This window comes from Falco rusticolus, chromosome 12 (assembly GCF_015220075.1).
Source record: "Falco rusticolus isolate bFalRus1 chromosome 12, bFalRus1.pri, whole genome shotgun sequence".
Lineage (NCBI taxonomy): Eukaryota > Metazoa > Chordata > Aves > Falconiformes > Falconidae > Falco > Falco rusticolus.
The window spans coordinates 1,389,192-1,402,863 of NC_051198.1; the positions used below are offsets into that span (position 1 = coordinate 1,389,192).

A 13,672-nucleotide genomic window follows, 5' to 3' on the forward strand; every position below is an offset into this window, starting at 1 on the left:
CAGATACTGCAAAGTCCGCGTTGCTGGTTTATCTACTATGTTGTGCTTCTATCTTCTGTCGTCCCTGAAGACAGCTGAGGCTGGCTCAGAACAGAAGTGTTACCTAGCGTGCTGCCAGTATTTATTCACTTGGCACCCTGCTGAAGCTGAGGAATGTTTCTGAAGCAGTTTGGATTTACCTGATGACTTTTAATGATTCTCTCATTGGCAGGCCGTGCTCCTCCTAGGAACACTACTGTTGATCTGAACAGTGGGAATATCGATGTGCCTCCTAACATGGCTTGCTGGGCCAGCTTTCACAACGGGGTGGCTGCCGGCCTGAAGATAGCACCTGCCTCACAGATAGACTCTGCTTGGATTGTCTATAACAAGCCCAAAATTGCTGAACTAGCAAATGAATATGCAGGCTTCCTCATGGCTCTGGGTCTCAACGGGCATCTCACAAAACTTGCCACACTCAATATACATGACTACTTAACAAAGGTGAGGGCTTCTTGCAGAGGCAACAGAGAGATCTATAGGACTTGAATTCTTGAAACGAGAGTCAACAGATTCCTTTAAGATGCTGAATTGCATGTGTGTGGGAGAATATCAGAGGCACTTCGTTAATGTTAGTAGTGCAGGACTTTGTTTCTGTTTAAAAGATTTTCAGCACTTTTATCGCTGTATCTTCCTATACTGTGCACAGCTCACTGAGATAAGTGAATGGAACACTGGGACAGGTTTTCCTTTTCTGAACACATCTGCTTTCTTTGGTTACTGATATTTGCCTCCTTTCTCAGGGCCATGAGATGACAAGTATTGGACTGTTGCTTGGCGTTTCTGCTGCCAAGTTGGGCACAATGGATATGGCTATTACGCGCCTCTTGAGCATCCACATACCTGCCCTCCTGCCCCCAACTTCAACAGAGCTGGATGTTCCCCACAATGTGCAGGTGGCTGCTGTGATAGGAATAGGCCTGGTCTATCAGGGCACTGCTCACAGGCACACAGCTGAGGTTCTGCTGGCTGAAATAGGTAGGTGCTAACACTGGAAAAAATGGGATTGTGGACTGGGAGAGTCACAACATATGAATGATGGGCACAGTGCATCAGGGAGCTGAGACTTTTTAACATTTCTGTCAACTGTACATCTCCCACCACAATATTCACCTCTTGTTTTCCAAAACTTACTTTCTGTTTTCAGAGGAAAAGAAGTTACTATGAACTGTTGTTTGCATAACATAGAACAACCATTGAATTTAGTAGAAGAAACATAGTAGCATCACTGCTGGACCTAGATACCTTTGTCATCTGGAAGTTTTGTCTGCTAAGAGCTAGTCTGAGGTTTCTGGGGTTGCCAGCTACTTGGTAAAAGGACTGCTGTAACTACATGTTCCTCCTGACCCAGATGCCACATCTGCAGAGATCCTGACTCTCTACAGCTTTTGGGCAGATCTGTTGCACACTGTATACTCAGTGCTTCTGATGCTTCCTAGACATTTTTTGTTTTTCACGTCTCCATGAGGTAGTTGCCGCTGTAGAAACTAGAGACTGAGGCACTGGGTGGGTAAAAAATGCTTTCCTCTTGCAAGGACAGTCTTTTTGGCTCCCTAGGTTGGTGGAAGTACAGCCATTGTGTTGTCAATTCTCCTGTTCCGAATTTTGTTTAAGGCTTTCTAAGCAGTAGCCTTTAAGAGCTGATTCTGAACAGTAGATTTCTGATCTGAATTGTCCTCATTCTGTACACAGTTGTTCTGATTTTATTTGTAACGGTTAAGTTCTTATTCGTGTTTATATGTAACCTTAGTTAAGAGACTGTGTGGTTTATTAAATAGAGAATGGGATAAATTTTAAGGGTGAAATTGTATCTGTTATGTTTCTAGTAATTTGATATACACAATCTTTTCAAAAGCTGTTGCTAGAACTGTGTGACAGTATTTGGATAGGTTCAGAGGTCTTCAAGTATACGCAGTTGTAATGTGGCATTTTTCACTGCGTCTCTGAACTCCAGCCATATCATTTAGCAATATATACTGCTTCTGGAGGGGTTTATCATTTGGTGATGGATGGGTTAATTACACGTAATTCCACTGAGAACTTTCCTGACTTTGAGAAGGGACAGATTTTTTTCTGTTTGTTTGTTTCTCATTTCATTAGGAGTGTAGTGCTTAATTAAACAATGTTTACTTAGCTGAAATTTTAGAAGATTAATTTCACTGTTTTGTTTTCTCCAGGACGTCCCCCAGGACCAGAAATGGAGTACTGCACAGACAGAGAGTCCTATTCACTTGCATCTGGGCTAGCCTTAGGCATGGTTTGCCTAGGGGTAAGTACTTCTCTTCGTTTCAACTAAAAATAGTAGAAGGATTTATATAGAGAGGGTGGGTTAATAAGAGCTGTTTCATCCTTGATGCCCAATTGCCTTTGGCTGAAAGCATTTTTTTTTTTTTTTCTCATACATATGGAAGCCACTTCCATATTATTTCTTCTCCTCTTCATTCCTTAGCACGGCAGTAATTTGATAGGTATGTCGGACCTCAATGTTCCTGAGCAGCTTTACCAGTACATGGTTGGGGGTCACAGGCGATTCCAAGCAGGAATGCACAGAGAGAAGCACAAGTCCCCCAGTTATCAAATCAAGGTATGTGGTGATGGTGTTTGCTCATTTAAGCTGAAAATAGCAATGGTTAGAAGTCTGAGATGTGTGTCTCGATGCATCAAGTGACTTGGAACACATACACATCACTACATGTCGCTGCCCTCCTAGCCAACTGCTCTGAAAGCCTGCATTGTGTTTTCACAGGAGGGAGATACCATAAATGTGGATGTGACTTGTCCGGGTGCCACACTTGCGCTTGCTATGATCTACCTAAAGACTAATAACAGGTATTAACCTTGGAATTGCTCAAACATTTTGCAGTAACTTGTGGTAACAATTTAAACTGCCGTAATGTCAGCTCTGCTTTGTGTGGGTTACTCAGTCTTGTGAGTTGCTGAAGTACGATGTGGAAACCCTGTTCCTTTACTGTGCTCTGTAGATCTATTGCCGACTGGCTTCAAGCACCAGATACCATGTATTTGCTGGATTTTGTTAAACCAGAGTTCCTTTTATTGAGGGTAAGATTTTCTTTTGGTCTACTTAACGATACAAAAACACAATTTTTTTAAATCCAGCCCACATGCCTATCATCAAGAATTAGCTTCTCACAAATTAATTTCACAGATAAATAAGTTAGGCCTCAGCATCTGTTATAAGTACATAATGAATTTTTATTTCAGTTTACCACCTAAAGATACAGACCTTGCAAGGATTTATCTTGTGGTGTGGGTTTTTATATTTTTTTTTTTTTTTCCCCTGCAAGCAGGGTTTGAATCTCTTAAAATAAAAGCTATTTTGTAATTTCTGGTATGAAGGCTGAGAAACATTGAAAAGGTTGCTAGTGGGTAGCTGGATTGTCTGTGTTTCTGGATGTAGTTAGTACATTTAAAAATGCCGTTTGTGTAGGCTTTTCTTTCTTATGCTTTCTCATCTTTTTTAGACCTTGGCTCGATGCCTGATTTTGTGGGATGACATCTGGCCCGATTCCAAGTGGGTTAATAGCAACGTGCCTCAAGTAGGTATTTGCATTTAATGCGTTTACTTCCCAGTTTTACACCTCGATTGTTCTGCAGGTGAACATTTCTGTATTCATGTCAGCTGCACAAGAAAATGTATGTTAATTGTGTTTGCGTGATAGAGATAACTGTTACATTGGATTCCTGGGCCGTTATGGGAGCACTGGGGATTCCCATCCCATCATGCTAGGAAGGAGGGGATTGAGGAGGGGTGCAACTGTTCAAGCCAGAAAATGGTGCCAGGGAGAGAAAGGGGACTTCTCTCCACATTGACCAAGCAAGAAGCCAGGTGCAAAACTGCTGCAAGGAGGTTTCAATTGAGCATTAGGAATAATTTTTCAACAGTGAGATCTTCCCAGATAAGTTGTATGGAATTTTTAAGACCAAATTAGATAGGTATCTGTCAGAAATATAGGACGTTGGTGGTCTATATGGTCTCTAGAGGTCTCATCCTATTCTGTTTTCTTTCATATTTGAATCCATACAGTAACATCATGTTTCTGACACAATCTTGCTGTTCTTTTAGAAATCTTTAAGGGACCAGATCCAGGAGCACTGAAAGGTGTCCCTTTTGGATCAGATGTATGATGGAGCAATAGCACGTGGGGGGGGGGAAAAGAACAAGCCAGCTTTTTCTATGCCGGTGGAACAGACCTGTTTAGTGTCACTTAGGAACCCTCGATGCACAGTTTCAGTTAGTTAGTCAGTTTCCCCTGGATTAATTTTTCCAACTCTTATGTTTTTTATAGATCATAAGAGAGAACAGTATATCTCTTCATGCAACAGAGCTGCCTTCATCTGAAGACTTGAGTTTAGAAACACTGGCGTAAGTAACATGTAAAAAAATTCTTCCTCTGAAAAATGCAGCTGAACTATTTTAGAGAGATACCAGGGTGCACAAAAACCTCTCCCTTGATATTTACGGAACTTTACTCTCTGTTTTCTGTAAAGGGTAAGTCTGTCTTTTTAATTTCCCCTTTTTTTAATTATAAAGGAGTTTGTGATGCATATTCAGATGAGGAAAAGAAACATTTAGTCATTTCCTGTTTATGTTGCTTATTAGGCAAGCTCACGTCTACATCATTGCTGGAGCATGTTTGTCACTGGGATTTCGATTTGCTGGTTCAGAAAATCTGGCAGCATTTAAATGCCTGGTAAGAGGCTTTTAATTTTTTTCCTTTTAATTTCCATAGAGCTATAACTTATCTTTTGTATCTATTTTTAGTATGCATTTCTTTTCTTTCCAGTACAAATATGCAACAGACTTCCTGAAATGTTTGTCAGCACCAACAGCTTCAATAGTAAGTTTTTTTTCTAGTTTTCTCTCAATGAAAAGGAGGCTTTGTTGTGTAACGTACTTTGATAACCTTCGCCAAAACATTAATGGAAATAAAACCATTCCTTTTACTTTTCTATATTACGTTTTACATTTTATTACTATTTAGAATGTGGCAGAGCTGAGAATCATTTTTAAGGACTTTGCTGGTTCTCCCCTCTCCCTCTTTCTGTGGAATGTGGTTTTTGAACTCTGGGGTAGAAAGCAGCACATTAGACTGACGTGTGTTTGACCACAGAAGTGTAATAGTGCTTTCCCTATTCTACTTGAAGACAGGTCACTATAATCTCGAAACATGTTTGAGCGTCTTGCTGCTTTCTCTCGCAATGGTGATGGCTGGCTCTGGAAACCTGAAAGTCCTTCAGCTTTGCCGTTTCATGCACAAGAAGACAGGTGGAGAGATGAACTATGGGTTCCACCTGGCTCACCACATGGCTTTGGGGCTCCTCTTTCTGGGAGGAGGAAGGTAACTTGCCATTTCCAAAGACAGGTGTTTTCTTTTCTTCTTCTTTCGCCTCACCTGCAAAAGCTGGAGCAGTGTGCGGTTTACTTGATTTTTTTTATTTACTTACTTTTTATGTAACATATGGATGCATACAGCCCTCTTCTATTGCAAATGAAAGTCCTGTTGCCTTCTAGATACTGCATTACTTAAATGCCATGGGAATGTTTCTGGGTTGTGTTTATTTCCTACCACTAAGTGTTTATTTTGACTGCTGTAAATTACTTGCCTGGCTTTGCTACTTTCCTTCCCTGGAACACCAAAATATTTTGAGCACCTGTGCTAGTGGCTAGTGTCTGTTTGCACAGAAACTAATGTATAATGTTTTTCTACAGATACTCACTGAGCACTTCAAATTCTTCAATTGCTGCTCTCCTTTGTGCTCTGTACCCTCACTTCCCTGTTCACAGCACAGACAATCGGTAAGGGTTTGCTAGGGTTCATGTTTCCTTAAGCTCAATCTTCCTCCTACAAAAGATGTGATCTAGAGACAAATGCTCTAAAATTTTTACCTAGGTGCTCTGTAAATAATTTTTTTTGCTTTACAAAAAAAACACAACAACAACAAAAAACGAAATAGAAGAAGTAAGTGAAGATACAAGATGAAGGTAGAGGTCTTTGAACAGTGAGGGAATGCACACAGGCTTGCTGAGGCTTTATGCTGCATTCCTGTGACTTGAATGTTGTCGTTCGCTCAGCTGAAAAGATTTTCATGCAAGATCTGTGCATTTGTGACTCTCTACCGGTTTTAGTTAAGATTCATTAAGTCCTATTCTGTTAGCTAACCCATACATGTAAAAAAAATCAACAACAACAAACCAAAAAACTACTACATTACTACAAATTTCTCTTTAGTTTAACAACACAGCTGTATCTGGTTATCGAGCTGTGTGTACTTAGGTATTTGGGGATTATTCCCGACCTGTACTGCACGGTGCTGAATCCTTTATTCACACACACAGGTACCACCTGCAGGCTTTGCGTCATTTGTACGTGCTGGCAGCAGAACCAAGGCTCCTGACACCTGTTGATGTGGATTCAAACACTCCTTGTTACGCACTGATAGAGGTTACATATAAGGTAATGTGTCTGGGAGGCAATAAGGAGCAAAGGCCTTTGAGAAGGTGTGGGAGACAGCTGAAGACTCTGATGTACCAAAGATACACTATTTTCATTGTTGTGGCCAGCAGTCTTGGGTTTGTTTTCAAGTTGTGGTGGAGACAACCTGAATTCTACGCAAATAATTGAAGGGTTGTACTCGACCCACTCAAACCTTACATGTGCTTTGATGTCACCTTGAGAGCAGAATACAGGACAAGTTTCAGTCAAGTGTGTAATGACTGACCCAGGGTCATAGTCCTCTTTCTGAAGAGGAAGGACTTTCAAAGGCACAGAGGTGGTTGGAACCATCTGTGGTTTTAAAAGCCTTCTCCTAATTCTTCTGAAACGGACAACTTCATGTTTCTCCTTGGTGCTTGCATTATGTACCTTTTGGGGAAGATCCTTTCTGCGGGATTTATTTTGTACAGGCTTATGTGAGATAGGTGATGCTCATGGAAGCACTAAAGAAAGGATTCTTGGGATTTCAGGGGAGAAGAGATGCAGCATGGATCCCTTGTGGTTCTGCCAAAGAGTTCTGTGTGATTGTGAAATAGTTTACTTCTCAAACCTTCAGATTTCAGTTGAAACATGCCTGACTTGTGCAGTGTTATGTGTTGATCCATCCATGGGAAATACACCTTTAATTTAGGCTTGCATTTTCCTGGCATTAAAGGCAATGCCAAGTCATGTGTTTACTCAAACTTGGGAACAGAAACTGACTGACTTGTGCCAATGGAGCTGTTATAAATGAGATGCAAATTTTCTTTCTTTTCACACAAAAATGAGCTTTGCTAATACATGAATGCTGGTGGCATTTTGAAGGGCACACAGTGGTATGCAGAAACCACCGAGGAGCTGATGGCACCCACACTTCTTCCAGAGCTTCACTTACTGAAGCAGGTAAAGGAAGTCTCCCATTTTAATGAAGAATCTAATCACCCAGTTTTCGTGTCGCAAACAGTGCAAAAACAGAGACTTAAGTGACTTTTCACTGATTCCCTGGCCACCCTTAGCCAGACCTGCGACAACATTGTCCCATAGTAATGGCTCCAAAGACAATTCTGTCACTATGGAGCACGTGTTAATACCACACGCTTCTATTTGGTCTTGATCATAATGCTTTCAAGATCTGATGCAGCAGGGAGTTCCCTGTGCCAAAAAGCTTTGCTGTAGGAGACACAAAGCTAGGTGCTCTTCCTTCAGTTTTCTGGGTGGGTAGCACTGTAAAAGGGCACATGTTCTTGTAAGGGCCCAGAAAGAACTGTAGGCCTGTGTAGAAAACTCCTAATTTGATCATTCTGGTTATATCTAGTAATAAAAATGCTTATATTGACAGATCAGAGTGAAGGGACCACGGTACTGGGAATTATTGATAGATTTAAGCAAGGGAACAAATCATCTAAAGTAAGTATTCTTTATAATACTTAACTGAATAACGACTTTGTAATATTATTTTATTTAAAAAAAAAACAAAAAAACTCCTGCACTTGTAACACCTACGGTTTGGAAAGAAGTCTGGGTTTGATCAGTTCACTGTTGTGCATTTGACAGCACTTTAGGGTGAAGAAAGAAACTGTGTAGTTGGTTTCACCTATTGATGTGAATAATTCATGCAAAAACAGGGCAGGGGAAAACCTGATAGTAAAAACCGCAGATATTGGCAGTGGGATTGAGCAGTACCAGAAACTATCTTAAACTCATGGTTTTAGTTTAGTTTTGAGTTGATGTGATGTCATGTTTCCCAGACTGTTGATACAGTAGTTAGCTAACTGTTACTGCTTTGTGAAATACTATTTTTCTCATGTTACGTGAAGTATACAAAGTACTACTTACTGCATTTTAACTCTCTGCTGGGCAACTGTGAAAAACAGAAATCTTACCGGAATACAGTATCTGTGGGTAAAATCATTCTCATCTTTGCATTTAACAGCCTACAGTGTCACTTGTTGCTGTGAGTAGTTCAGAAGAAGCCAGCTGCATCTTTCACCAGTAACATGTTTTTTCTAGTTCATTTAAATGCCACTATTGAGATTAAATTAGGCACTACAATGCAGCTTCTATTGTTCCGTGCCTTTAAAGATAACAGGACTGAGGCAGAGTGCAGATTCCTGCGGATCAGGAGGCACGTGCTGATGCATCTACCACACCAGAACTGGCAGAGGCCAGCTTTGCTGTCTGGCGTTGAGCCTTTACCACACTTGAGCACTTGTTTGTCCAAAAGAGCCTTCCTGTGCTGCCACAGCAGAAACCAGCGTGGGTGACTGAGGAACTTGCTGCCTTTGGGACCTACCTATTCTCTCGGTCTCCAGATGCTTTGAATCTGGCAGCTCTCATGTCACAACATCTTGTCCTTAGCCCTTCATAATGGTAGGGACCTGGCTGGCAGTGTTCTGCAGATAAATACACGTGTGAGAGACAATTTTCCCTATCTCACTACATGTGAATTGCTGCTATATTGTTATGCTAGGGAGTTAGTTTCAATACATATGATTTAGTTACTTTAAGGATGCTGGGTGCCTACAGTTAATGGTGCAGCTGATACTCTGAGTCAGGTAAACATGCAGCTGCTTTGCAATAGTGTAATTTTGAACTGCTGCACACTTCTGGTTTTAGGCTTGGTCAGGAATAACAGAGGTTTGTTGGGTTTGTGTTTCTTTACACGGAGAAAGGCCCATCACAGCATGCCTTTAAAGTTGTGAATACCAACTTGCGTGGTTTTCCTTGGTGCTGGGAGCTTATCCTAGAGGAGTCTAACAAGAACCTGCAGTGGCTTCAGGAAGCTGTATTCCTTATATCAGTAGGGCTCCGTCCCTTTTTCATCATCATTGCCTGCCATCTCATCACCGTTTGATAGCAGCCTGCCCTGAAAATATCAAGATTCCTATCTATATGCAAGTGGGGCAGGGTTTAAATCATCAGGACAAAGCCTAAACAGGGATATTGGCGCATACGGGCTGTTGGAGTTCATGTTTTCTTTACAGGTCTGCCTCACTGTGTGTATGTATCAATTTAAAGTAAGCACCATTGTTATTTCAGATCAATTCTTTCAAAGGGTGGTGTCTTGTACGTGAAACTGAGAGCTGGGCAGCTCTCCTACAAGGAGGACCCGATGGGCTGGCGCAGTCTCTTAGCACAGACCGTTACTCACCAAAACTCTGAAGCTCGGGCATTCAAGGTATTGCTCCCAAACTAGTTTCCTGTCGGGAATTCTGTCTGCTGAGGGAAGCACAGCAGGTCGTGCTGTGTTTACTTACTTCCAGCACCTAGCTCTGCCGCATGGTTATGAGTACTGAAGTTACTTGCTTTGCCTGGGGGAGAGGAAGTCTGGCAGCTTTCACAGGGCACGCAGCGAGCTCAAGCTAAGAGCAGCTACGTGAATGTACGCTTGTCATGGGCAGACACGTTGGATGCATTTTGCCCATGATGTGCTTTGTGTAGGTTACAGTCGTCTTACTTGTGTGTTGGGGAAGGAAGGACTGGGTATAAACTGCTATTACATTTGTGCAGTAAACCAAAAAAGTTCATTTTAAGAGTGTGTTTTAATCTGTTTTCTAGCCAGAAGCAATTTCAGCTTTCACTTCTGATCCTGCTCTGTTTTCATTCGCTGATTATTTTTGCAAACCAACTGTGAATATGGGCCAGGTATGATGGCTAGATGTGGACTAGCATGGTTTCTTGGTTGTATGTATAAAAGGTGGGGAAAAACCTACGTTAAACAGAGGAACAGAATTCAGTCCTTCAAATAGTGGGGACAGGGAAATATTCTAAGGGTTGTTTTGTAATGCAAAGGTGTAAAACAGCATTGACCCTGTACATTTTGTTGGTTTTGTTTGCGTTCTTTTGGTTTGGTGTGGGTTTTTTCCCATTTAGTTACATCACAGTTGCTGCTAGTTGTGTACACCAGTTGTATTCATTGTAGACTGTGTTTAACAAATACTGAGAGCCCTGTTCAGTCTCCTGAAGCAATTAGGTGAAGTCACTGCAGAAGGGTTAGGGTGTTTTGCACTGTATTTCTTTGCATGAAATGACTTAAGAGAGGGAGTAAAATACAGCTGTATTATGCATAGTTTTCATAAGCCCAAGAATGAAAGCAAGCTGTGTAGCATTGTTAGCTATCATTAATTTATGTAATGTCAGTGCATGGGTTAACTTTAATGGAAGGAAATGTGAGCAATGCAAGAACCTGAAATAAATCGTACCTAACATGTGTGCTTTGTTAAACATGTGTCTTTTATCAGAAACAGGAAATCCTGGATCTTTTCTCTTCAATTCTTTATGAGTGTGTTACCCAAGAAAATCCAGAGATGCTGCCCACATACATAGCAATAGATCAGGTGGAGTAAACACTTTTTTCTTTTTCTTTTTTTTTTTTTTTGTCTTTATGCTTTGGCAACGGGTATTGTTCATTGCACGTGCTTTTATGGTGAACAGAAAGGAAGGACACATATTAGTAAGGCTACAGGGAGGTGGCAGAGATTTTAAAAGCAAATTGGAAAATAGTCTAAGGTAATGAAAACTGAAATTACTCAAGAAACATTAGCTGGCAGTTTTTCTCAGTAGGTGCTCGGAAGGGCAGCCCTTGGCAAGGCGGGGCTTGAAGATTCATTTACTTCATGCTTGACAGCAACGTTTCTTTCCTCCTCCAGTTCACATTCTCACAGTCACTTTGTATTTCCCCTCTGCTAGGCTGTGAGGAGATTAGAAAGAAGAGAAATGTCAGAGACGTTTGAGCTGTGGCAGATAAAGCTGGTGCTAGAATTTTTCAGTTCCAGAAGTCACCAGGAAAGGATGAGCAGGAATCCAAACCGAGGACTCTTCATGAACTCTGAATTTCTGCCTGTGATGAAATGCACTATAGATAATACTTTGGATCAGTGGCTTCAAGGTATAGAGAAGCTAACTTGAATCCTACGGCCGTGATCTCAGTTTAGCCTTCTTGCTGATCTGGGTTGACTTTTGTCTCAAACGTACTGAAAGATGGTAACCGAAGGGAAAGCACTTGTATGTTATCATGAAACAACGTGTTTTGAGCGTAGTGCGTTCCATGTGAAACATTCACTGTTTGACTGTATTGGTGGGAAGTTTAGTTGATGTGGAAGGTTATGTTTCCTAGACAAAATGCTTTCCTAACGTCACACTGGGAGAATTTTCTAGGAGCAAAAGTGAGGGGTGACCACAGCAGGGAACAGGGTGGAGGGTGGCCATGGCAGAAGGAAGATTTGCAGACGAACCCCTAGCCCACCTTCTGTGGGGAGACGGAGACTTTTCAGCGGGCTTTTTCTGTGAAAATACTGTTGGTCGTGTCTTTCTGTTTCCTCCCACAAATGCTCCCTAAATTTCATCAGTGCGTCTTACATATTGCAGCTGGAGGGGATGTCTCTCTGCATTCCTACCTAAGTGGGCAGCCCACAGAGGAATCTCAGCTGAGCATGCTGGCTTGCTTCCTGATTTACCACTCAGTCCCGACACCAGGTCAGCTGGCAGCTGGAGGCTTGGAAGGTAAGGCTGGAGTACCGGGCAGCGCTCTGAATTGTGTGGAGACACGGTTCTGGCTTGGCCCTGCATCCTGAGAGGAGTGTATCCTGTAGATTATGTGACAGCGTGCATTTCCTCTGAAAGCTGTTCCGTCCATTTTTATTCTTTGTTAATCGTCTCAAGTCTAGACAGAAAAGGTAGAAACTTTAAGCAGGATTAAAGAAGCCAGAATAAGCCTATATTAAAAAAAAGTCTTAGTTTCTTCCAGTCCTGCAGGTAATATGTTCTCGCAGGCAGCAGGACCAGGTAAGATGAGCTGTGACAGGGAAAAGTGTACTTGTTGGGCTAGCCATATCCCCAATGTCCCTAAATCTTTTTCCTGTAAGTACCTAATCAGAGCAATTGCCCACTCTTCTAGGTTTCCAGCAGCGGTCAGATTTGGGTTCCAGGGAAATTCTGGGTCCTTTCACCAGGCAGCTTTTTCTTGCCCTCCATCATCTCAACCTGGGGATAGACCAATCCTCCTCTGCTTGCCTACGTTTCTCAGGTTGCAAAAGAAATGCAACTGGGCTTTGATTTGGGGAACTCCCAGGCTTGCTTACGGTTATGACACGAATGGTACCACCTCCATGGTGAGAGGAATCTGTTGCTAAAGGCTTCCCAGTGGCCGCAGCCCCCAGCCTGGGGGTCCTGTGCCAGCAACAGCACCCTGAGCGTGCAGGCTCCTGTGTCTGGTTTTGGATGTTTTCCAGTCAGGTACCTGGGTATCTGTTGAGGTCAAAAGACCTTTATGGAACTCCTGGGTTTCTGTGTCCTCTCCAGCTGTTACACGCTTTTGTTCTGGGAGCTCCTGCTACATTAATGGAATTTGGGATTTCTTAAAATTCTAACATAAAAATTAACTTTTTGACCAGCACTGCAGCAAAATGAATAGCAGTGAGCACATCTCCAAAGATCCACTCAGAATGCTGGCGAGCTGTCCTTCTTCTGTTGACTGTTCTTTTATTGGACAAGTTATACCTGTTCGTGCTCATTTTCTTCCTTTCTTTAATCTCTTTAGGAAGCACGAACTTCTCTGAGCTGCTTTCCAAGTTCAAACAGTTGAATATGCCGGTTCGTGCGTTACTAAGGCTCGCTCCTCTGTTGCTTAGAAATCCCCAGTCCATGGTGCTGTAGGTCCATGACATTCGTTCTGTGTGCGGTTACTGACCGACAGAGCCAGCTATATGTTGTTTCGTGCTTTTCAAAAACATACAGGTAAAACGTACTTAATTTTGTAACTTCTCAAACAACACAAATTTCAAACTTGTCCCCGGATGTGGTGACTATGACCAGGAGTTATTTATAAATTGTTACAATGAATTTAAAAAAAAATTGTAAAGCTGAACTAAGAATAAATTTACTTTTGTAACTAAGGATTGTTTACAAATATGCCTTTTTGTGGAGAATTCTGAAAAAAAACCTTGGCTGGGAACCATACGGTTTCCTTGGTTTTATAACTTTTTTGCTTGTGATGTATCTTAATCTGCTTCACGTGGTACTGTAGATCCCAGGAGACAGGCAGCCCAGAAGACACCAGACTTGCTTTTCCGCTTGGGTCTCAGGCTGGAAGGGAAAGCAAGCCACCTACCATGCTGCTCGCATCATGCCAAGTATGCTTT

General features: G+C 41.9%; 1 protein-coding gene across 4 annotated transcripts in view; it reads left to right on the forward strand.

The window, feature by feature from the left end:
- The window catches only part of ANAPC1 (anaphase promoting complex subunit 1), a 33,595-nt gene extending 20,169 nt beyond the window's left edge, over positions 1–13,426 (forward strand). For 3 of the 4 annotated variants that reach the window (XM_037405379.1, XM_037405380.1, XM_037405382.1), the window contains 21 exons: positions 212–483; positions 783–1,017; positions 2,217–2,308; positions 2,489–2,623; positions 2,786–2,868; positions 3,021–3,099; positions 3,522–3,596; positions 4,347–4,423; positions 4,661–4,751; positions 4,845–4,898; positions 5,206–5,399; positions 5,771–5,857; positions 6,398–6,515; positions 7,359–7,436; positions 7,873–7,940; positions 9,573–9,711; positions 10,092–10,178; positions 10,775–10,870; positions 11,223–11,421; positions 11,901–12,035; positions 13,072–13,426. In XM_037405379.1, coding sequence (XP_037261276.1) covers positions 212–483; positions 783–1,017; positions 2,217–2,308; positions 2,489–2,623; positions 2,786–2,868; positions 3,021–3,099; positions 3,522–3,596; positions 4,347–4,423; positions 4,661–4,751; positions 4,845–4,898; positions 5,206–5,399; positions 5,771–5,857; positions 6,398–6,515; positions 7,359–7,436; positions 7,873–7,940; positions 9,573–9,711; positions 10,092–10,178; positions 10,775–10,870; positions 11,223–11,421; positions 11,901–12,035; positions 13,072–13,187 — 2,510 coding nt within the window. In that variant the 3' untranslated portion in view covers positions 13,188–13,426. Of the gene's footprint in view, positions 1–211; positions 484–782; positions 1,018–2,216; positions 2,309–2,488; positions 2,624–2,785; positions 2,869–3,020; positions 3,100–3,521; positions 3,597–4,346; positions 4,424–4,660; positions 4,752–4,844; positions 4,899–5,205; positions 5,400–5,770; positions 5,858–6,397; positions 6,516–7,358; positions 7,437–7,872; positions 7,941–9,572; positions 9,712–10,091; positions 10,179–10,774; positions 10,871–11,222; positions 11,422–11,900; positions 12,036–13,071 lie in introns of those variants that run through there. The other variant, XM_037405383.1, reaches the window with a different exon arrangement.
- The last annotated feature ends 246 nt before the right edge of the window (positions 13,427–13,672 follow it).